At 40.1% G+C, this 22,960-nt stretch overlaps 2 protein-coding genes across 5 annotated transcripts in view; one reads left to right on the forward strand and one right to left on the reverse strand.

Annotated features, from left to right (window-relative positions):
* The window catches only part of ORC3 (origin recognition complex subunit 3), a 67,423-nt gene extending 63,034 nt beyond the window's left edge, over window positions 1-4,389 (reverse strand). For all 3 annotated transcript variants that reach the window (XM_010333804.3, XM_003922945.2, XM_074397713.1), the window contains exon 1: window positions 4,301-4,389. In XM_010333804.3, the coding sequence (XP_010332106.2) occupies window positions 4,301-4,324 (24 nt within the window). In that variant the 5' untranslated portion in view covers window positions 4,325-4,389. The remainder of the gene's footprint in view (window positions 1-4,300) is intronic.
* A 102-nt stretch (window positions 4,390-4,491) lies between these two features.
* The window catches only part of RARS2 (arginyl-tRNA synthetase 2, mitochondrial), an 81,462-nt gene continuing 62,993 nt past the window's right edge, over window positions 4,492-22,960 (forward strand). The window contains exon 1 of one of the 2 annotated variants that reach the window (XM_003922944.4): window positions 4,492-4,571. In XM_003922944.4, coding sequence (XP_003922993.1) covers window positions 4,536-4,571 — 36 coding nt within the window. In that variant the 5' untranslated portion in view covers window positions 4,492-4,535. The other variant, XM_074397714.1, reaches the window with a different exon arrangement.

A 22,960-nucleotide genomic window follows, 5' to 3' on the forward strand; every position in this document is an offset into this window, starting at 1 on the left:
TAGTGATGCTCTCTCAACCCCAAAATTATTTAAACTTGAAGTATCTATAACCTTAGTAGGAAATAGATAATTGCAGCTGTTTCACTCTATATACTTTTCTTCATCTGATAAATGCCTATTCGTTTATCCATTAAAGCTTGACTCAACACTCATCTCCTTTGGAAACCTTCCCCAATTCTCTAACCAGAAATGCTCCTTTCCCTGAGATCTCACCGTAATTGAACATCTTTATTTTGCATTGTTTTAAGTCACTTTCATTGCATATCATAGTTGTTTATGGGTCTGTCTCTCTGAGAAGATTGTCAGTACCTTCAGGGACAAAATGTATTTTATTTATAATGGTTTCCCCAATGTTTGGAATAGTGCTAACATTTATATTAGGCAATCAGTATATGAAATGAATAAATGCTTGCCAAGTAATTGTCCTGGTAATTTCCCAGCTATGTTTAGTTTCCTATTATTTGACTAGTGGTAGATAGACCGCAAGTTACCGGTCCTACTCTATTCTACCAATCCTAAAGCCATGCATGATGGATAGCTCCTTAAAGATTTCTATTGCTACGGAAAATATAAGACGGAATGAAAGAACCATACCTAGGAAAAGTTGTCAAAGGATAGTGTTAAAGACAGCTGTGCAAATATAAAGTGGTCATTTGGATTACATGTTCCAAATTAAGAACTGTGCCTTATATTCCTTTTTTTTTTTTTGAGACAGAGTCTTGCTCCATTGCCCAGGCTGGAGTGCAACGGTGTAATCTCGGCTCATTGCAACCTCCGCCTCCCGGGTTCAGATGATTCTCCTGCCTCAGCCTTCTGAGTATATGGGATTACAGGCACCCACCAATATGCTCGGCTAATTTTGCATTTTAGTAGAGATGGGGTTTCACCATGTTGGCCAGGCTGGGCTCGACCTCCTGACCTCAGATGATCCACCCATCTCAGCCTTCCAAACTGTTGGGATTACAGATGTGAGCCACTGCGTCTAGCCCTGTGCTTTATACTCTTATATCTACAACTAGCAAAAGTGTGTGAAATCACATACATATTTAAAGAAATCATGTGGTACCATGACAAACCTGTCGTTGCCTCCTTTCGGAATCCACCTGCAATTCAGTAAAGGAAAAAGGAGCTTCAAAGGAGCAAGGAATAAGAAGTGACCAGAAAGGATCTTAATATAGAGCAGTGGTAGTAACATGATTAACCATTTGGATCTGCTGGTCAACTGATGGTGTTTGAGATAGAGGAAGGCCAACAGCCAGAATCTCATGAGGAAAGAGACATTAAAATGTTTAATAGGTTTAAGGGCCAGGCATGGTGGCTCATGCCTGTAATCCCAGCACTTTGGGAGGCTGAGACAGGCAGATCACTTGAGGTCAGGAGTTCAAGACCTGCCTGGCCAAAATGGTGAAACTCGGTCTCTACTAAAGTCCAAAAATTGCCAGGCTTGGTGGCACGCACCTGTAATCCCAGCTACTCAGAAGGCTGAGGCAGGAGAGTCACTTGAACCCGGGAGACAGAGGTTGCAGTAAGCTGAGATTGTGCCACTGCACTCTAGTCTGGGCGACAGAGCGAGAGCCCCTCTCAAAAAAAAAAAAGTTTAGATAGGTTTAAAAAAAAAAAAAAGGCTGGGCATGGTGGCTTAGGCCTGTAATCCCAGCACTTTGGGAGGCTGAGGTGGGCAGATCACAATGTCAAGAGATAGAGACTATGCCAGCCAACATAATGAAACCCTGTCTCGACTTAAAATAAAAATACAAAAATTAGCTGGGCATGTGTGCCTGCAGTCCCAGCTATTCAGGAGGCTGAGGCAGGAGAATTGCTTGAACCTGGGAGGCGGAGTTTGCAGTGAGCCGAGATTGCACTACTGCACTCCAGCCTGGTGACAGAGCGAGACTCTGTCTCAAAATATTAAAAATGAAAAAAAGAAAAAAAGCTTGCAGTTCCATAAATTCATTAAATAGTTCTTAAAGCTTCTTATTCATGTAAGGTCTCACCCAAATACAGACATTTCTGTTATAATACCAAAAATGCTTTCTTGAAAAAACTTACTTTCTGCAAGATACATAGAAATAAGAGGTGCTTATGCAACAAACATGATTAAGGGATAGACCATTCAAAACCTACAGAACATTATAACCAGAACAAAACAAAACCAGTACCAATTCTAATAAAAATACTACTACCTTTAAATCTCTACTAGCATAATCTTAAACCCTAGGGCTTGTACTTCCTCCCTGAGATGTAGTCTTGAAAAGCAGTTTCTTATAAACCATTTTAATCAAAATAAAAAATCAGATCCATGATATAGCCTTCTTCATTAATCCAATGTTTTAACATAGGGAGAATGTAGCTTCTTCATCTGCATTTTTCAGGTTTATGAGACAGCTTAACTTCAGGGGCTTCCCACTGCCGGGGGTTAGCAGAGGCTTTTTGGAGAAAGTGACTCTTTGGCTGAGACCTGAAAAATGAGTAGAAGTTAGGCAAAGGAGGCCAGGCATGGTGGCTCACGCCTGCAATCCCAGCACTTTGGGAGGCCGAGTCAGGAGGATCACGAGGTCAAGAGATCAAGACCATCCTGGCCAACATAGTGAAATCCAGTCTCTACTAAAATATAAAAAATTAGCTGGGCGTGGTGGTGTGCGTCTGTAGTCCCAGCTACTCGGGAGGCTGAGGCAGAAGAATTGCTTGAAGCCGGGAGGCGGAGGTTGCAGTGAGCGGTGATCACACCACTGCACTCCAGCCTGGCACCTGGCGGCAGAGTGAGACTCTGTCTCAAAAGGAAAAAAAAAAAAAAAAAGGCCGCGGTGGCTCACGCCTGTAATCCCAGCACTTTGGAAGGCCGAGGCGGGTGGATCACGAGGTCAAGAGATCGAGACCATCCTGGTCAACATGGTGAAACCCCATCTCTACTAAAAATACAAAAAATTAGTGGGCATGGTGGCACGTGCCTGGAATCCCAGCTACTCAGGAGGCTGAGGCAGGAGAATGGCCTGAATCCAGGAGGCGGAGGTTGCAGTGAGCCGAGATCGTGCCATTGCACTCAAGCCTGGGTAACAACACCGAAACTCCGTCTCAAAAAAAAAAAAAAAAAAAAAAAAAAAAAGAAGTTAGGCAAAGGATTAGGGCAAGGAGAGTAGAGCGAACATGTTCTTCTGCCCAGAAGATAGAAATAAAATGGCATAGTAGAGGAATTTAAAAACCATAATCAGAGTAGACGAACAGTGGGAGCATTATGAAAAATGAGAATGAAAAAGTAATGCGGATGCAGGTTAGAATTGAAGGTCTTACTTTTTGTGGTCCAGAGCAGCGCCGTGCAACAGAACTTTCTGTAATGATAGAAATGTCATATATCTGCACGATCTAATATGGTAGCCACAGCCACATGTGGTGATTGAGTACTTGAAATATGGCTAGTGCAACGGAGGAACTGAATTTTTACTTAATCTTACTTTTACTCAAATTTAAATAGCCACATGTGGTTACTGGCTAAGGCACTGGACAATACAGCTCTAGGGCTTATCTTCTTACCAACCACACTATGTCTTGCAATTTCTTGCCATCTAGGCAGCCAAGATGAGGAGTTCCATAAGATATCTCCACGACACATACCCGCAACCCCATTACTTTTTCATTCTCATTTTTCATAATGCTCCCACTCTTCATCTACTCTCTGATTACGATTTTAAATTCCTCTAATATGCCATTTTATTTCTATCTTCTGGGAGGAAGAACACGTTGTTCGCTCTGCCCTCCTCGCGCTAATACTTAGCCTAACTTCCACTCATTTTTCAGGTCTCAGCCAAAGCGACACATTCTCCAAAAAGCCTCCGCTAACCACTGACAACCTATATTAGGGTCTTCCTTCTCTTCTGTTGCCTGCCTAGAACTCTTTTCCTTGCTAACACAATTTGTGATCGTCAGTTTACCGTTTACTGACTTTCTAGACTGCAGAAACTGTTTTGTTTACCACTGCATTTCGGTACCTAACAGAGTGCTTGGCGCACAGTATTTGTGAGAGGGAAAAAAGAGAGACTGGGGCACATCATCGGGACATTCGACCTCCACCAACCAGAACTTAAAAATCCTGCTAGCCGCACCACAAGGCAGATCCCCGTCCTCGCTCCCCAAGGAAAGTTGGCCTCAACCGATCTGGAGCGAGGACGCCTCAGCTCAATACGCCGCTACCTCCCTCCCCTCCAGCCAGGGATCGGAGGCCTGCGTAAGTAACCTCCGCCTCATTCGTTTTTCAAAGGGTAATGAGACGGCGGAAGAGCCACAGTGAGCGCCTGACACTACATACCTTAGACACCGACGAGGTGGCCATGGTCTCAACTGGCTCTGCGGATTCCCGATGTACTCGGGATTTCCCGCGCGCCCTCGCGGCTGCAGGGCAGAGGTTAGTGGCGAGGCACGCGGCTTCATGATTGGCTGGCATTACCCTCCGGGGCGGGTTTCCGGCGCGCGGAGGAGGGGCGTATAAGGAGGCGGGGCGAGGCTGGGACTGGCGGACTACTGCGCTCTTCCTTGAGGCAGACATGGCGTGCGGCTTTCGCCGGGTTATAGCTTGCCAGGTATGGATCCCCTAGCGCGCAGGGGAACCCCTGCGAAGCTAGGGACCCCAAAGGCCTTTCACTGCTGCGGCCAGTCCTCAGTCAGCTGAAGGGTGGGTCCCACGGAATCCTATTAGTTTCTGCCACCTCCTCCCCGCTTCTCTGGAGCTGTTGGGGCTCCTGAAGTCCTGTGGAGGGTCGGCTGGGACCAGTTTGTCTCTGTGAAAAGTAAGCTTTGAACGGTACCTGGTGCTTCCTTCAGTCTTTCCAGTCCCACAGCTTTGTGTGTTTTGCCTGGCTGGAAAGTCATTAGACCCCATAGAAGTTAGTGTTCTTTGCATTTAGCGAAGTTGATGTTGGTCTGGATTGTTCTTCAGAAGGACGTCATTTTAAAGCTGCTTATTTCTCTTGCAGTCACTTGGCCTATTCTAGAATTATTTTTGGTAACTCCCAAAGATATATGAGATATCTGAGACTCAGTTTTTCTTGGTTCAGGGTCATATTTGAATAGCTCTGTAGTGAGGAAGAGCTTACAAAATTGCAATATACTTGGTTTGTTTTGTTTTCACTTTTTGTGCAGAACGGGGTCTTGCCGTATTGCCCAGGCAGGTCTCAAACTCCCGGGCTCAACCTGTCCTTCCGTCTCTGCTTCCCTAAGAGCCGTGATTACAGGTGTGAGCCACCGCGCTGGGCAAATCGCAATATAAATGTGGAATTCATCAAAAAGAATTTTTAAGACTCATTGGCCACCCTTGCAAGGAAGCTTTCTATTGTGGTCTTGAATAACCCATTTCCTTCTGATTAATGGACGTGTTAGTGGAGGTAATTTGCCTGATGTATAATTTAGCTTAGCTCATTTTTACAGTATTTCTAGACATTTGTGGAGAAATCCCTCTGCCTTGTCTTTATGCTTATAGATGTACTGCCCTGTGCAGTGATAATTACCCAAATATCACCAACATGGCATTTTAGTAAGACAGCTGAATTATTGCTTACTGGGATGAGGAAGAACACCACTTAGAGCTTTGGTAGTATATTAAACTGGGAGAGCAAGGTCAGATTTCACTGACGGGTATGGCTTAAGGCTGGTCTTTCAGTGGCAGAGGGTAGGAGGGGGTTGGAGGAAGATGGCTTGATTGGGATTGGACACTGATCAGATACAGCGGTTTAAGACTGATAGGAAAAGCAAAGCAGCAAAGCAAAGAGTGCAAGGAGCCTTAAGGCATAAACTGTTGAGGTTTTCTACTGGAAGAACTCACAGGCCTGGCATGTGGCTCATGTCTATAATCTCATCACTTTGCGAGGCCGAGGTAGGAGGATGGCTTGAGTCCAGGAGTTCAAGACTAGCCTGGACAACTCAGGGAGACCCCATCTCAACCAATTTTTTTTTAAGTAGCCAGGTAAAGCCAGGCACGGTGGCTCATGCCTATAATCCCAGCACTTGAAGGTGGAGGTGGGTAGATCACTTGAGGTCAGGAGTTCAAGACCAGCCTGACCAACATGGAGAAACCCCATCTCTACTAAAAATATAAAATTAGCTGAGCGAGGTGGCACATGCTTGTAATCCCAGCTACTTGGGAGGCTGAGGCAGGAGAATTGCTTGAACCCAGGAGGCGGAGGTTGCAGTGAGCCGAGATGGCACCATTGTCTTCTAGACTGGAAAACAAGAGCAAAACTCCGTCTCAAAAAAAAAAAAAAAAGAAGTAGCCAGGTATGATGGTGCACCTCTGTAGTCCTACCTGCTTGAAAGGCTGAGGCTGAAGGATCACTTAGATGGACCCACGAGTTTGAGGCTACAGTGAGCTATGATCATGCCACTGCACTCCAGCAGGGGTGACAGAGCTGAGACCCTGTCAACATAAAATAAAAGTAAAAAACATGAAAAACTAATAGATTTCTCTGGAAGTTCTTATAATGAACAATTAAGTTATTTGGGCAGAAGTCTTCTAGAACAGTAAAATTATGCTAATGAGGACAAAGAAATAATAAATTCATGGTAATGTAGACAGTAAACCGTATCAGGGCAGGTAGTTTTGGACCTTACTGTCTAAGCTGTGTCTAAGGGTAGATGGTTTCCATTCTTAGCCCTTAGGTCAAGATAGTGCCAAGATGAGAAACAAATTGTCTTTAGTTTTGCAAAGGCTGTGTTCTTTGTAAAGAATGTAAATTGGGCAAAGCATGGTGGCTCACCCATGACTTTGGGAGACCGAGGCAGGAGATCCTTTGAGCTGAGATGTTCAGGACCAGCCTGGGCAACGTGGGGAGACCCTCATCTCTACAAAAAATAAAAACAAAACTTAGCTAGGTGTAGTGACACATGCCTGTGGTCCTAGCTATTTGGGATTCTGAGGTGGGAGGATTGTTTGGCCCAGGTGGCTGAAACTAGCAAGCTTTGATTGCATTCCTGCACTTCAGCCTGGAAGACAAAGTAAGACCCTGTCTCAAAAAAAAAAAAAAAAAAAGGCAAGTTGGAGAAACAAGAACTAATATATTAAGTGTGTATTTGTGCTAACTACACATTCACATTTAAGCTCATGGCTAACCCTATGATATAGAAGTATGTATTAACCTTATTATATAATTGAGTAAGTTGAGATCCAGAGAAATTAAATAATCTACCCAAAGCCACATCATCAATAAATTGTAGAGTTGGTTTATTAACAGAAATCTAACTTTAAAATTAGATCTTTCCTATATACTATGCTGTTTAGTTTGTGAAAGCAAGAAGCACAATCCAATCATTGAACAAAATCTAATGGATTTATACAGCAGTGTAAATTATGTAGATATATATCCATTTCTCTGAATATGGAGCCATTGGGGAATGATCTGAAACTTTAGGATAAATAAGAATATTTTCAACATGGGACAGGTGGAAAAAAGAGCAAAGAAAAAAATGTTCAGTACAGTGTGAGCATCCCGAATATGGAAATCTGAAATGCTCCAAAATTTGAAACTTTTTGAGTGCTGACATGAGACTCAAAGGAAATGTTCATTGGAGAATTTCAGATCCAAATTAGGAGTTGAGTACAGTGGCTTATGCTGCAATTCCACCACTTGGGGAGACTGAGGCAGTTGGATCCCTTGAGCCCAGGAGTTCAAGACCAGCCTGGGAAACATGGTGAAACCCCATCTCTACCAAAAATTTAGAAAATTAGTTTGGTGTGGTGGCACACACCTGTAGTCCCCAGATATGTGAGAGGCTGAGGTGGGAGGGTCACTTGAACCTGAGAGGTAGAAGTTGCAGTGAGCCGAGATTGTGCTGCTGCGCTCCAGCTTGGGTAGCAAAGCAAGACCTTGTCTCAAAAAAAACAAAAAAACAAAAAAAACAACCCCACAGATTTTCAGATTAGGGATGCTCAACAGGTAAGTATAAAGCCAATTTTCCAAAATCTGAAAAAATTCAGAAGTTGATACACTTCTGGTCCCAAGGATACCCAGCCTGTATTTAATACCTTTGTGAATGGGCATCCCTTTGCTATAATAGTTTAGGAATGAAGGAATTTGTAACATGCAATGGCAAATGCATTCAACAAACTTTGATTAATGAGTCAACAGTTTTCTAAGCACTGTCATCAGTCCCAAGGCTAAAAGTGAACAGAAAATAGTTTCTGCCCTGAAATGGCTGTGGACATGCTTGGAAAACAATGTAAACAGGTAATTGCATTGCAGCCTGTAATCACTGTGTTAGAAGAATGTGCAAAGTGCTAAGGAAACTTGGAGAAGAAAGCTTCTAAGGGTCAGAGAAAGTTTTGTGGAAAGATGATGCTGAGTCTCAAGTTTTGAAAGGGGTATGGCTAGGAGTGTGCCAAGTTAATAGGGTGAGAGCTTAGGAAAAGGTCAGGTATTACAAGAGGAGGGTGTGCATAGACACAGACATCTGGAAAGCACTATATGTACATGGAATCACAATATTTGAATGCCTTACTTCAGCAAGTCCTGTTGATTTTATCTTTGTATCTTGAATCCATCTACACCGTTGCTGCTGCCTCCCCTCTCCTTTCTGTATTCCATACCAAGCCCCCATTATCACCTATATTGACTGCTTACAACAGCCTTCTGATGTGTTTGTTTCCATTCTTGCCCTCTCTCCACTCCATTCTCCATATGTCAAGAAAAGTGACCTCTAAAATATGAATCAAATTGCATCAGTTTTCTTTCTTTCTTGTACAAGTCTCTACCAGAAGCTTAACTTCTTCAACTTCCATTCATGCTCCACTGTATCCTTTTTGTAGGAACCCAGCTATAGGGTTATTTTCTGTTTTTTTTTTTAACATAGCAAAGTCTTTCCATTCCTATTGCATGGATTATTCCTTGGGCCTAAAAGAAATGCATTTTATACCATCACTCTTTATGCACAATGAAAGTTTCATGATACAATACTTATTTATACTGTATTCTGTCCTATTTATGCTATATTTTTTAAGACCGGCGGTTGGGACTCAATGGAGTTTATTTCTACCTGGCAACCCGTAATTTGTAAAGTGTATCCTCTAGTTCTCTTAGTCCCTTGTTTGTTTCTATGATGACAATAATAAGAATAAGAGTAATTGTTTTACTTGTTTTAGTGTATGTTTCCTCTATAAGCTTCATGAAGACAGAACATGTCTTAGTAACTGTTATTTCCTCAGTACCAGCAAAGTACCTGAAACATAGGTGTTTAATACATATTTGAAGAATGAAGACCTGAATATCTCTGTTGTGATCTCATAGAAAATATGCAGCTTCTCTGAATGAGTTCATAGTTTTAAAGCTATGGAGATGATATGATATAGTGGCTAAAATAACTCCATCTTGCATGCTAATTTGCCATATTGACTTTTGATCATCCCCAGTTCCAGGAATACTAAGATTTCTAAGTATCTATTTCTATTTTATCTACTGTTTATAGTAGATAAACAGTATTATCAATAGCCCTGTGAAGTGAAGCAAAATACAGCACTGTACAAGTGAGGTATCCCATAAATAGTAATTACTATAATCTTCAGCATCATTAGTAATCCTTGTAGCAATCCCGTAAATTTGGAATGAAAACTATCATACAGCCTCCTGTATTGTATTAAGGACAAGATTTATAATTCCTGCCCTTAAGCAAATTATAGGCTGTGACATAGCATTCTTGATTTTTTCTAAGAGGTTGACTTCACATTCCTTCTGAAGTCAACCAAGTCAAAGCATGGTCACCCCTTTTCTATGGTATATAAGCCTTGGGTCTTGGGGTGGATAACAGTGCAAGGATCCATCATCTTGTCTCTCAGCTTCCTGAGATATGACTTCTGTTCGTGAATCCATATTAAATGTTTCTTTCTGAGAAGCTGGGTTTGTCAGCTGCTTTCTTTACCCTCTCAGCCTCCTCAGTGTTTTGAGAGTAGATTTGTATAGACCTGTTTACCATGGAACACTTAATAATGGTGGGAAGGATTAGAATTCTAGCTTCACTATTTGTATAACTAACTTGACAAATCAGCTATAAGATGATGGTTTTAATTCCAAGTTTACAAGATTGCTACAAGGATTAATAATGGATGTTGAAGATTATAATAACTACTATTCATGGGATACCTCACTTGTACAGTGCCGTATTTTGCTTCGCTTTACAAGGTTATTGATAAAATCTAATGAGATAAGAGTGCTTAATGTCATGAGGTGGGAAGGGTCTGTAATTTTATCCTCTTAAGTTCCTACCACAGTTCCATGGATGGTGGCAGAAAACATCAGACCCCTGAATGAGGGAAAAGGATTTTACTCTTCATAGCAATAGCAATAGCAGTAGCCACAGTATCAACATATTTTGTGTATCAATTTCCAAAGTCCTTCTTTCCATAGCACAATGTGAAGAGGGTTGGATAATACCTCCACAAGCTGTGTACTGTGTTACAGGAGAGAAACCTTGAGTCTTTTATAATGGGCAGTAAGCATGCCTGCCCTTTGCTCTGGAGTGAGGAACCATCTTCATTTTACAAATCTGTATCCTTGAAAGATAGTCCAGAACAAAGGCAATTGGTGTCTTATTTACAAGACACAGAAATGTAAGTGTCCCATGAAGATTTGTCTCTTAACACTAAGCTAGTGGTAGATTGTGCTTAATGGTACACCCATACAATGTATATAATACTTGATATTTTCATTTCATTTCATCATCTCAGTTAAGCCATTGCTATTTGTATTGTTATCCTTATTTTACAGAAAAAGACACTGAGATTCAGGAACATGAAAGGAATAACCTAAGGTCACTCAGCTATAAAATTCTAGAGTTGAACTACTAACCTAGCTGTTTGCCTCAAAGCCAGAATTCTTGGTATTCTATATATAGAGTTACATTTGTAAACTGCCTGTACCATGCCTGGCTCGAAATAATGATGGAATATAGATTTGTCTCCCTTTCTTACTTGCTTTTCATTTAGGTTTGGTCATTAAACTTAAATTCGGCTAGCTCTTTTTTTTTTTTTTTTTGAGATGGAATTTAGATCTTGTTGCCCAGGCTGGAGTGCAATGGCATGATCTTGACTCAAGTGATTCTCCTGCCTCAGCCTCCTGAGTAGCTGGGATTACAGGTATGCATCACCATGCCCTGCTAACTTTGTATATTTAGTAGAGACAGGGTTTCTCCATGTTGGTCAGGCTGGTCTCAAACTCCTGACTTCAGGTGATCCTCCCGCCATGGCCTCCCAAAGTGCTGGGATTACAGGCATGAGCCACTGCACCTGGCCCAGCTAGTTCATTTTAATTTTGTTAATAATTTTGATAATTTTAATTGTGATAATAGTACAAAGAACTCCATATCCTCTTTATCTAGATTCAGCAGTGATTAACATTTTGCTGCATTTGCTTCATCATTCTATATAATTTTTTCCAGTGTCATTTGAGAGTCTATTTCATGCATCATTCTCCTTTACCTCTTAATATGTAATTGTTTATTTCCTAAGAACAAGGCTGTTTTACATGACCACAGTTCTGTTATTAGGTTCATAAAACATTGATAAAATGGTTTAACCTACAGGAACTTAAAACAACCCCATTAAAAAGTAGGCAAAGGACATGAATAGACCCTTCTCAAAAGAAGACACTTATGTGACCAACAAACATTTCAAAAAAACCTCAACATCACTGATCATTAGAGAAATGCAAATCAAAACCGCAATGAAATATCATCTCATGTCAGTCAGAATGGTGATCATTAAAATGTCAAGAAACAACAGATGTTGGTGAGATTGTGGAGGAATAGGAATGCTTTTACACTGTTGGTGGAAATGTAAATTACTTCAACTATTGTGGAAGACAGTGTGGCGATTCCTCAAAGATCTAGCACTAGAAATAACATTTGACCCAAGCCGGGCGTGGTGGCTCAAGCCTGTAATCCCAGCACTTTGGGAGGCCGAGGCGGGTGGATCACGAGGTCGAGAGATCGAGACCATCCTGGTCAACATGGTGAAACCCCGTCTCTACTAAAAATACAAAAAATTAGCTGGGCATGGTGGCACGTGCCTGTCTGTAATCCCAGCTACTTAGGAGGCTGAGGCAGGAGAATCGCCTGAACCCAGGAGGCGGAGGTTGCGGTGAGCCGAGATCGCGCCATTGCACTCCAGCCTGGGTAACAAGAGCGAAACTCCGCCTCAAAAAACAAAAAAAACAAAAAACAAACAAACAAACAAACAAAAATTTGACCCAGCAATCCCATTGCTTAGTATATACCCAAAGTAATATAAATTATTCTGTTACAAAGATACATGCACGTGGATGTTCACTGCAGCACTATTCACAATAGCAAAGACATGGAATCAACCAAATTCCCATCAATGATAGATTGGATAAAGAAAGTGTGGTTGGTACACATATACACCATTGAATACTATGCAGCTGTAAAAAAGGATGAGATTATGTCTTTCGCAGGGACGTGGATGGAGCTGGAAGCCATTATTTTCAGCAAACTAATGCAAGAATAGAAAACCAAACACTGCACATTGTCACTTATAAATGTGAGCTGAATAATGAGAACACATGGCTATGGGGAGGCGAACAACACACACTGGGGCCTGTTGGGGGTGGGGTGGAAAGAGGGAGAGCATTAGGAAAAGTAGCTAATGCATGTGGGGCTTATTACCTAGGTGATGGGTTGATGGGTGCAACAAACCATCATGGCACATGTTTAACTATGTAATAAACCTGCACATCCTGCACATGTACCCTGGAACTTAAAATTAATTTTAAAAAAGAGCTATGCTAAATTTCTTTTATTATAGATAATTACTTATAATTTGCCTTTTAAATTGTTTGGGATGTTCTAAGTCCAAGAGTTTTAATTCTTATTTTGTTTGCTTCTTGTTTGTGTTTTGAAACTAATGCACACCTATTCCTGAGGAAAATTTCTGCAAATGTGGGAGGGCCTCTGCACCGGCTCTGCACCGGCTCTTGGTGGCAAACCTACAGTTCCTGACTTGGTAGTGTTGGAGGATCAGAAGTGAGGAACAACTGGGGTAATTGCCTTTTTAGACGCATGGCCTATAGATTATGTTAATGAGGATAAAAATGCAGAGCTAATTTTTATAAGATTATGTCAATTTTGCCACCTGTATGTCTGGTTGATAAAGCATATGGATCTCTTTTTTATTAGCAAAATTAGGTTTTTATGCAATTATCACAGATTTTGATCCTGAACCTCGCAAGTGTAGCACCTAGCTGAATTTAGTACCTATCTAGAGCCAGACTGAGAATATTTTTTGACTTTGTGCTCAGTTGTCTGAGTACGGTACTAAAGGTAGGAATCATATTTCTTATGTATCAGAGAAATAAATGGTTGAGGACTGCTGACAAGCTAGTTGATTGATGTGCTTTGCTAGTGAATGCTCTGGAGCCAAAGATTCTATTATGCTAGACACTCTGATATTAGATTCCTAAATCCAAAGTTTAGAATTGTGCTTTGGTACATTGTAAGCACTCAATACATATTAGCCATTCTTATATTACATATTAGAATCTCTGATCTTAGGTTCTCAAACCAGATCCGGCAGATTGACACACTGTCACTTACAAGTGTGAGCTGAACAATGAGAACACATGACCACCTGGAGGATGGAAAGTGTTCCCACTGTACTTGCCCCTCCTTTCCTTTCTACCTCAAAAGAATAACTGCATCAACTGGCTGCCCCTCACCAAGAATCTTAAGATGCACCTCACCAAGAATCTTGGATTTTCACTTGATATTCCCTTAAGAAGTACTTCTTCTTAAAAATAAACAAATAACTAAAAGACCAGGTGCCGTGGATAACGCCTTTAATTTCAGCACTTTGGGAGGCTGAGATGGAAGGATTGCTTGAGTCCGGGAGTTTGAGACCAACCTGGGCAATACATGGCAATACAGTGAGACCTCATCTCTACAATAACCTAACAAATTTTTTAAAAGTGCTTCTTTTTTGTTTTCTTTTGAGACAGAGTTTCACTAGTAAATTCCTACCTCAGGTAATCTACCCACCTCAGCCTCCCAAAGCACTGGGATTACAGGTGTGAGCCACTGCTCCCGGCGAGAAATGTTTCTTGCTTTCAACCTCAGATTTGCTCCTCATTCAATGATTTAGTTTATTCAAGGACTGTGCCTCATTTTATGGATTTTCTCTGTTAAAATTTTCAGGTTTACTGTTATAGTCTTTTATTATTTGGTTTTCAATGTGTAATCTTTTTTTAGGATACTTTACTCTGTAAAAGTTTTAGCAGTTTGAAGCCTAAAGAAGATATTTATAAGTAAACTTTCTTATACTTGTGCTAGCACTAGATGAAACCCAATGCCAGGCAAAACAGGCCTACTTGAAGGGGGCGTAAGGGAAAAAAAAAACCCTGAAGCTAAGCAAACCCATTGGTCACATCCTGATCCAAGAAAGCTCTAAATCCAATCTGAGACATTTGAAGAAAGTCATGTTACTTCCAGAGTAATTCTGAACCTATGAGAATGCAGATGAACTTAAAACCATGCTCAGTGGCTCTCAGCGTCTTTTTCTTTTATTGCTCTTTTTTTGGGGGGGAGTGGGGGCTGCACCCATATGAGAGAAAGATAAACCTCTAATTAAAAGCATTCACTTAGTCTGGGTGGGCATTGTTAAGATGGGAGGCAACTGCTCTCTCCCTAAGCTGTGGTTCTTAAGCACTAGCTGCAGACTTGAATCACCTGAGAAGCATTTAAAAATACTTAAGCCCAGGCCCTTTGGCCTGGTGTAGGGCGTGGGCCTTGAGGTTATAAAAATTATCAGGTGATTCAGATGTTCATTCCCGCCTGGTAACCATTACCCAACAGCTACCCAGAGACAGAAAGGTGTAGTGCAGTGGTCTTGATGCACATTAGAATCACCTGGGGAACGTTTTACATCCTGCTGACCAGAGCCCACTTTATACGAATTAAATCAGAATATTTGCACGTGGGAGCCAGGCACGTTCTCCTAAAGATTTCCCGTGGTGATTCCAACGTACAGCAAAGTGTTGGAACTGCTGGTGTAGTGACTAAGAACATTTACTGTGGGAAGACCCAGCTTCTCCTCTGATAGATTTTTAAGTTTTCTTCGCCCCATCTGGAAAATCTGGAAAATTATTTAGCTACCATGTAGATGTATCATCAGGATTCAAGGTATTACATATGGATTGTGTTTGGTATGTTGTATGTATTCAGTATCGGTAAATATTAGTCATTATTTATGTTATTTTAGAATATCTGAGGGTGGGGTACTTTGAAGACCCCTCTCCCCCTCACCACTCTAGGTTTAACACCATGTGAAGTTAGTAAACAGTGCATGTCTGAGCCCTACTGCTTAACGTTTACTAGGAATTCCTTAAACGTACTTTTATAAAGTTGTGGTTTGGTAAAGGAAAAGTTCTCATTTTTGCAAAATAATGCCTGCTCATTTTAAAGAATTAAGCAATACAAAAATGCAAAGAATTTTTTAAACTCCCCCATAAATCATCATCATTGACTTTTAGTTTTAGGTATACCTATGTAGATATACAGGCAGAAAAAAAGAAGGAAGGAAAATAGGAAGGAAAACTGGGTAAATACACTTTTTACAAAATCCAGGCTGTGTTGTGATGAGCTTTTATTTTCAGAGTGTTTTAAGTTTTACAATGGAAAATGAAAGTAAAATAGTATTATGAATACCTCATGTACTCATTACTGAAATGCTGTTTTATTCTTTTCAATTTTTATTATATTTGTATTATTATTTTAAAATAGAAATGGGGGTTTCAATATGTTGCCCCAGGCTGATCTCAAACTCTTGGCCTTAAGTGATCCTCTGCCTCGATCTCCCAGAGTTACAGGGAAAGCCACCACGCTTGTCCTAAAATGCTGTTTTAAATAAAAATGTTAAAAGTAGTTTTGTTTGAATTCAGTAAAAGAAAAACCAAAATGCAGTTCAAAAAAATTGATTTCCTAAATGAGGTTTTTACAGATGAGAAAACTGAAAAACATTACAATCTGTAGTGTTGTTGTTTTTTATTAAGATCTTCACGTTTCTGGGGCCAGGCGCGGTGGCTCAAGCCTGTAATCCCAGCACTTTGGGAGGCCGAGGCGGGTGGATCACGAGGTCGAGAGATCGAGACCATCCTGGTCAACATGGTGAAACCCCGTCTCTACTAAAAATACAAAAAATTAGCTGGGCATGGTGGCACGTGCCTGTAATCCCAGCTACTCAGGAGGCTGAGGCAGGAGAATTGCCTGAACCCAGGAGGCAGAGGTTGCGGTGAGCCGAGATCGCGCCATTGCACTCCAGCCTGGGTAACAAGAGTGAAACTCCGTCTCAAAAAAAAAAAAAAAAAAAAGATCTTCATGTTTCTAATCTACATAGCATCACTTTCTGCCATAAGGGATGAAGACATTAGCACTCTCACAGATGTACAACTTTCTTCTATCTTTACCAATTTGTGTTGAGTAACCTTCTCACTCAAAGTTTTATAACATTTATAGTCTGTTTAGTAACCATATATGTGCAGTTTGTCTCCTATTCATTTTATGTTGAACCAGATAAAATGCTTACCGCCAATCTTTTCCTGATGTATGGCTTAATTGGCTGTATTTAAGAAATTATGACTTCTCAGAAAAAATCCTAGAAATATCAAAAGGAGGCTTAAGCTTTAGAAAATTACCATGTTTAGAAATAAGGCAGAATGCAGTGGCTTACACCTATAATCCCAACACTTTGGGAGTCTGGGGCTGTTTGCTTGAACCCAGAAGTTTGAGACCAGCCTGGACAGCAAGGTAAGATATGCTGTCTCCACAAAAAATTAGCCAGGCACAGTGGTGCACACCTGTAGTTCCAGCTACTCAGGAGGTTGAGGTGGGAGGATTGATTGAGCCCAGGAGTTAGAAGTTGCTGTGAGCTCTCATCATCCCACTGCATTTCAGCCTGGGCAACAAAGTGAGACCCTGTCTCAAACAACAGCAAAGAATCAAAATCTTTCATTTAGAAATAAAGGAATAACACTGATTGTTTAGTTCTTATCTCAGATTTTCTCTCCTGATACCATAGATGCAAATACATAGGGCAATCTTAATATAATTTTAAAATTTTCCAGTCTTCCTATGTTGGCAATTAACTCAAGTTAAAAGCAACTGAACAGGTGAAACAAACATACTAGTTTGCAACTTCTTTATTGAATGAATCTATTCCTATGTAATATCACCACCAAATTATCTGCTTTGACCAGATCACGATCTTTATGATTTAAGTAATGTGACTATGATGTAAAGTACATTTATTTCATTTCCCATGGAGTTTTCTTGACTGGATGCTTCATTTTCAAAATTCAGTAACTTAACCAGCATGTATCTCAGTGTTGAATTTTCTGTATATTTTCTTGACATAATTTATTTTTATCTGTAGATTCAGTTTGTGTCTTTTTAATTAAAATATGTTAATCACAGAAAAGAATGTAGTTAATACTTACATGCCTCACACCCAGATTGAAAAATAAAATATTACAAATACTTTTAAATTCTTGGGACTACCTATCTCTGACAAACTCTTTCCTCACACAAGAGGTAATGTCTATCTTGAAATTTGTGTTTATTATACCTGTGAATATAACTTATTACCCATGAATGTATCTCTGAATAGTATAATTTTGTTATTAAATTTTTTATAAATTCTATCAAACTGTAATCATTTTTGTGCAGCTGCAGCTTGGATTTTTTTGTTTGACTCAATTTTTTAAACAGACATATCCAGCTGGGCACAGTGGCTCACACCTGTAATCCTAGCACTTTGTGAGTGACTTGAGGTCAGCAGTTCGAGACCAGCCTGGCCAACGTGGTGAAACCCTAGCTCTACTAAAAATTCGAAAATTATCTGGACATGGTGGTGGGTGCCTGTAATTCCAGCTACTCAGGAGGTTGAGGCAGAAGAATTGCTTGAACCCAGGAGGTGGATGTTGCAGTGAGCAGAGATCACACCATTGCACTGTAGCCTGGGTGACAAGAGCGAAACTCTCTCTCAAAAAAAAAAAAAATTTTTTTTCCATAATGATGCATGGAGGTCTAGTTCTTTGATTTTACTGCTGAATGGTGTACCATAGTAGTAGTGTACCACAATTTTGATTTGGTTCTTTATTTCATGGAAGGTTTTCTCTTGTTTATATCATGCCCTATCTCCCATCACCTTGGTCACACCTCTGATTCCAGCTGCCACTTGAGTAATATGTGCTTCCATTCACCTATTGCTAACAGCACCCCAGCCTCTCTGCAGCTTGCTGGTCCCAGTACATAAGTAGCTCCAGTGTGGTGAAATTATTCTGGATAGAGAATTCTGGTAGACATTGTGTATGTATTTTAGGAGGTACCAAGAAAAGCCTCCATTGCTTACAGCAATGACTTTGATGGCATGGTCTTGTATTAACTTTTCTTCCCTCTCTCATCATTTCTGCCCCCAGGAAGCATCTCCCAAATAAACTGCTTGCCCACAAGTCTTTTTCTCAGCTCTGCTTTTGGGGAAGCCAAGGCATGGGTGTGGGTGTATGTGTGTGTGTGTACTTTCCATTTTGTAAGGTTCTGTTGATTCATCTCTCTGACTTCTGATAAGTGATACCACATTAGCCCTGCTAAGTAAGGCTGCCCCATTCTGCTTCAAATTTTGTAGTGTCGTGTCTTGGAGACCTCTTTGAACTTTGTGGCTTTGAATTTTGTCTCTCTATCCTTATGTATTGGCTTCTCGGGAAGCAGTCTACCTTTCCTTCCTGTCTGCTTGTTTTTGTTTGCCAGTCTTCTTTCTTTTTGTATTTTAAGGACACTGATTTTCCTGAAGTTGGATTATCTTGTCTTCATTTCTATTTATTTTTCTGATTACATTAATCTTTGTATACTCTGATTATTTTAGTTCTATGTCATACTTTTTTTTTTCAATTATGACTATACTCATGTTTCTAAATTATTAGTTTTATGGTAAAAGCTTTGGTCATCAATTTTTAGACACCTTTTAAAATTCACTTTTGTTTTATCATCTTGTCTTTTTTTTTTTTTTTTGAGACGGAGTTTCGCTCTTGTTACCCAGGCTGGAGTGCAATGGCGCGATCTCGGCTCACTGCAACCTCCGCCTCCTGGGCTCAGGCAATTCTCCTGCCTCAGCCTCCTAAGTAGCTGGGATTACAGGCACGCGCCACCACGCCCAGCTAGTTTTTTGTATTTTTTTAGTAGAGACGGGGTTTCACCATGTTGACCAGGATGGTCTCGATCTCTGGACCTCGTGATCCACCCGCCTCGGCCTCCCAAAGTGCTGGGATTACAGGCTTGAGCCACCGCGCCCGGCCTATTTGTTTGCATATTGTGTGGATGATTTCTTCACTCTTAGTGTCACATTTGTTCTTGACTTACCTCACCTTTGTGGTTGCAAAAATATAAACTCTGCCCCCTTTCCATTCCTCTTTTGTCTCTCTCTCCAGTAGGTAATGGTGACCTGTACATATTATTCCTCAACTCTGATATGATATATGTTTGCTAACTAGCCCCGATACTTTTCTGTCTTCCTATAAAAACTACTCCTCTTATTCTTACTGCTCACACAACACCATATCAAGGTTTGCTTTCTGCAGTTAGAGAATATATTGTGTTTTCATTGGAAAAGCCATTGGTGTGCTACCCTAGAATTTTTACTTGTGCTGGAATTTATTTCTGTCACATTGTTTCCCACAGCTTGGGCAGCATCTCTCAGTTGCAAGAGGGATTTTATAAATAGTGGAATTTATTCAGTTTGTTTCTCTCCAGATTTGGAGTGTTAATTCATCTCTATGACTTCTGATACATAAGAACCGAGTTAGGAGTCTTGCCAAACAGAGCTGTTTCATTCTCCTCCAGAAGCTATTGTATTTTTGCTTGACTATCACCTTTGAAGTTTATGGCTTTGAGCTCTTCCTGTCTTGTGTATTTGCTGCTGGAGAACCAACCTACCTGTCTGTTTACTCTCTACTTTCTTTCTTTTTCTTTTTGATGTTGGTTGAAGATGGGAGATTATGTGAAGAAGCTTTCATTTCACTACTTCATCCCAGAGTCTTCCTGGGTTTTTTTGTTTGTTTGTTTGCTTGTTTGGGTTTTTTTCGGAGGGGTGTGTGTGTGTGTGTGTGTGTGTGTGTCTGTGTGTGTGAAAAAATAAACATAATGTAAAATTTGCCATCTTAGCCATTTTTAAGTATACAGTTCAGTGGCATTAAGTACATTTAAATTGTGCAACCTTCACCACCATCTATCTGCAGAACACTTTTCATCTTGCACAACTAAAGCTCTCTCCCCGTTAAACAATAACTCCACATTTACTTCAACGCCTTTTTTTGTTTTAAAATTTACATTATATAAGACTGTTTTTATACTGATATGGTTTGGCTTCATTACCCCACCTAAATCTCATGTTGAACTGCAATGCCCAGTGTTGGAGGTGGGGCCTGGTGAGAGGTGATTGGATCGTGGAGATGGTTTCTAATGGTTTAGCACCATTCCCCTCGTGCTGTCTTAGCGATAGAGTTCTCACAAGATCTGGTTGTTTAAAAGTGTGTAGCATCTCCCGCTTCGCTCTTTTTCTCCTGCTCCTGCCCTGTAAGATGTGCCTGCTTCCCCTTCACTTTCTGCCATGATTGAGTTTCCTGAGGCCTTCCCAGCCATGCTTCCTGTATAGGCTGCAGAACCATGAGCCAAATAAACCTCTTGTTTTCATAAATTACCCAGTCTGTTATGTCTTTACAGTAGTACAAGCACAGACTTATTACATGTATCTTCTGTAAAATTATTGAAACTACTATCTTGTTATTTTTATCTACATGTGAGTAAGATAAGCTAGTCTTAGAATTACTTTCAGGAAAAGTTCATTCCTGCTATTTGCTGAAAAAAATATATATATATATGTGTGTGTGTATATGTATGTATGTATATGTATATATGTTTTACCCTATATTACTAGGGGTAAAACATACTGTGTAGATAGATTCCCTTTGTACCTTGATTGCCAAGAAGTGTAAGTACCTCGAGCTTAGCTTTTCTGGCATAATTTTATATCTCAGTTTTGTTTTATGTGTTTAAGTCCCCCACAGAGCTTTTCTGTAGCAAATGAAATATAATAAAATAACACATGAGGCCAGGCATGGTGGCACAATTCCTTGTAGTCCTAGCTACTCAGGAAGCTGCGGTGGGAGGATCGCTTGAGACCAGGAAGTTGAGGCTACAATGAGCTATGGTCGAGGCTGCACTCCAGCCTGGGTAACAGAGTGAGACCCTATCTCTGAAAAAAAAAACAAAAAAAAGAAGAAATGATTAAGTAGCTTTTAGTTTAGCCAAAAGAATTCTCTAAATGAGAATTGCATATTGTTTATTTCAATGTAAGTATTGTATTTCTTCCCAAGTTCACAACCTCTTTGTCAGCTGAAATGCTTCGGAACTGACTTAATCACTAAGCTTTTTTTCAGCTGAATTGCTATATATAAGATAGAGGAAAATCTTAGTGATTATGGGTAAGTTTGGGAGATTTGTCCAAAACTAAAACTTTTTAAAAGGAAAAGGAAATATTTATTACATGTTTACCATATGACATATTAGTCATCATAAGAGCCCTAGTTGGTTATTTAACAGATTTATTTTCTCCATATTTCAGCTATGAAAACTATAGCTCATTCATGTGAGATTATTTTCCCAAGATCTCTTAACTAGTAAAAGTAGAACTGGAAGTTAGATCCTTTTTTTTTTTTTTTCGGAGAAATTACAATAGAACCTTTATTTCTGATGTCTCTATTCTAAAAACATTTTGTACTATAAACATGAACTGTTTCAGCCTTTGTCCTATAAATGCTTTGGAAATATTTACTTCTGTAAATATATCCAAAAGAAATGACTTTTTAGTAAGGAATATAGTAATATACTTCCTAAAATCTAGAAAATAAAAAATACTTTTCCCTGAGAGGAAACTTTAGAAAATCAACCTATACCAAGCCAAAGTAGAAATGTACAAGCCCCTTAAAGAAAGTGATGGCTCCAGGTCTGCACGTTTGGGCAAGTTTTTACAGTTAATATGTTTGTGAAATTCAACAAATAACTTCTGTTGACAACAGGAGAGTAAATGTTGTTATTAGTCAAGAAACAGTGGTTTTAATTTTATTCCTCTCCTCAACAGTCACAAATACCCTTAAAGATGATTTTTTCTTAAACTCTTCTTAATTCTTTCTTTTCCCCATCTCATTTTCCCAACTCTACAGCCATGTAATCCTTTGCAGAGGCTACATGGGGTTTGGAAAAGTGGGGGGAAAAGTTGAAGACAGTTTTAAATTCATGCTGGCTGTGCTGTTATTTCACTATTTTGTTTTTATGCATTTCTCACTGAAAGGATAATACATATGTGTATTAGTCTATTCTCATGCCACTAATAAAGATATACCTGACACTAGGTAATTTATAAAGGAAAGAGGTTTAATTGACTCACAGTTCAATATGGTTTAGGGGGCCTCAGGAAAGTTACAATCATTGCAGAAGGGGAAGCAGACAGCAAGAAGTGCCGAGCGAAGGGTAGTGGAAAGCCTCTTTTAAAACCATCAGATCTCATGAGAACTAACTCACTGTCAGGAGAACAGGATTGGGGAGACCACCCTCATAATTCAGTTATCTCCTTCTGGTCCCTCCCATGATACATGGGGATTATGGGAGCTGTAATTCAAGATGAGATTTTGGGAGGAAATACAACCAAACCGTATCAATATGGCTTAGGGGCTGAGTACAGGTTTTGGTTTTAGATAGCCTGTATTCACATCCTAGCTTTTCTTTCCACTTAGGCAAGTTAAGTAAATTCCCTTTACTTCAGTTTCATCATTCATAAAATGAGGGCAGAAATAGTAGGAAAGTCATGGGATTGTTGCAAGGTAAAATTAAGGCACTTAAGACATGCTTGTCACATAGGACTGGTGTGGCACACTCT

This window comes from Saimiri boliviensis, chromosome 4 (assembly GCF_048565385.1).
Source record: "Saimiri boliviensis isolate mSaiBol1 chromosome 4, mSaiBol1.pri, whole genome shotgun sequence".
Taxonomy (NCBI): Eukaryota; Metazoa; Chordata; class Mammalia; order Primates; family Cebidae; genus Saimiri; species Saimiri boliviensis.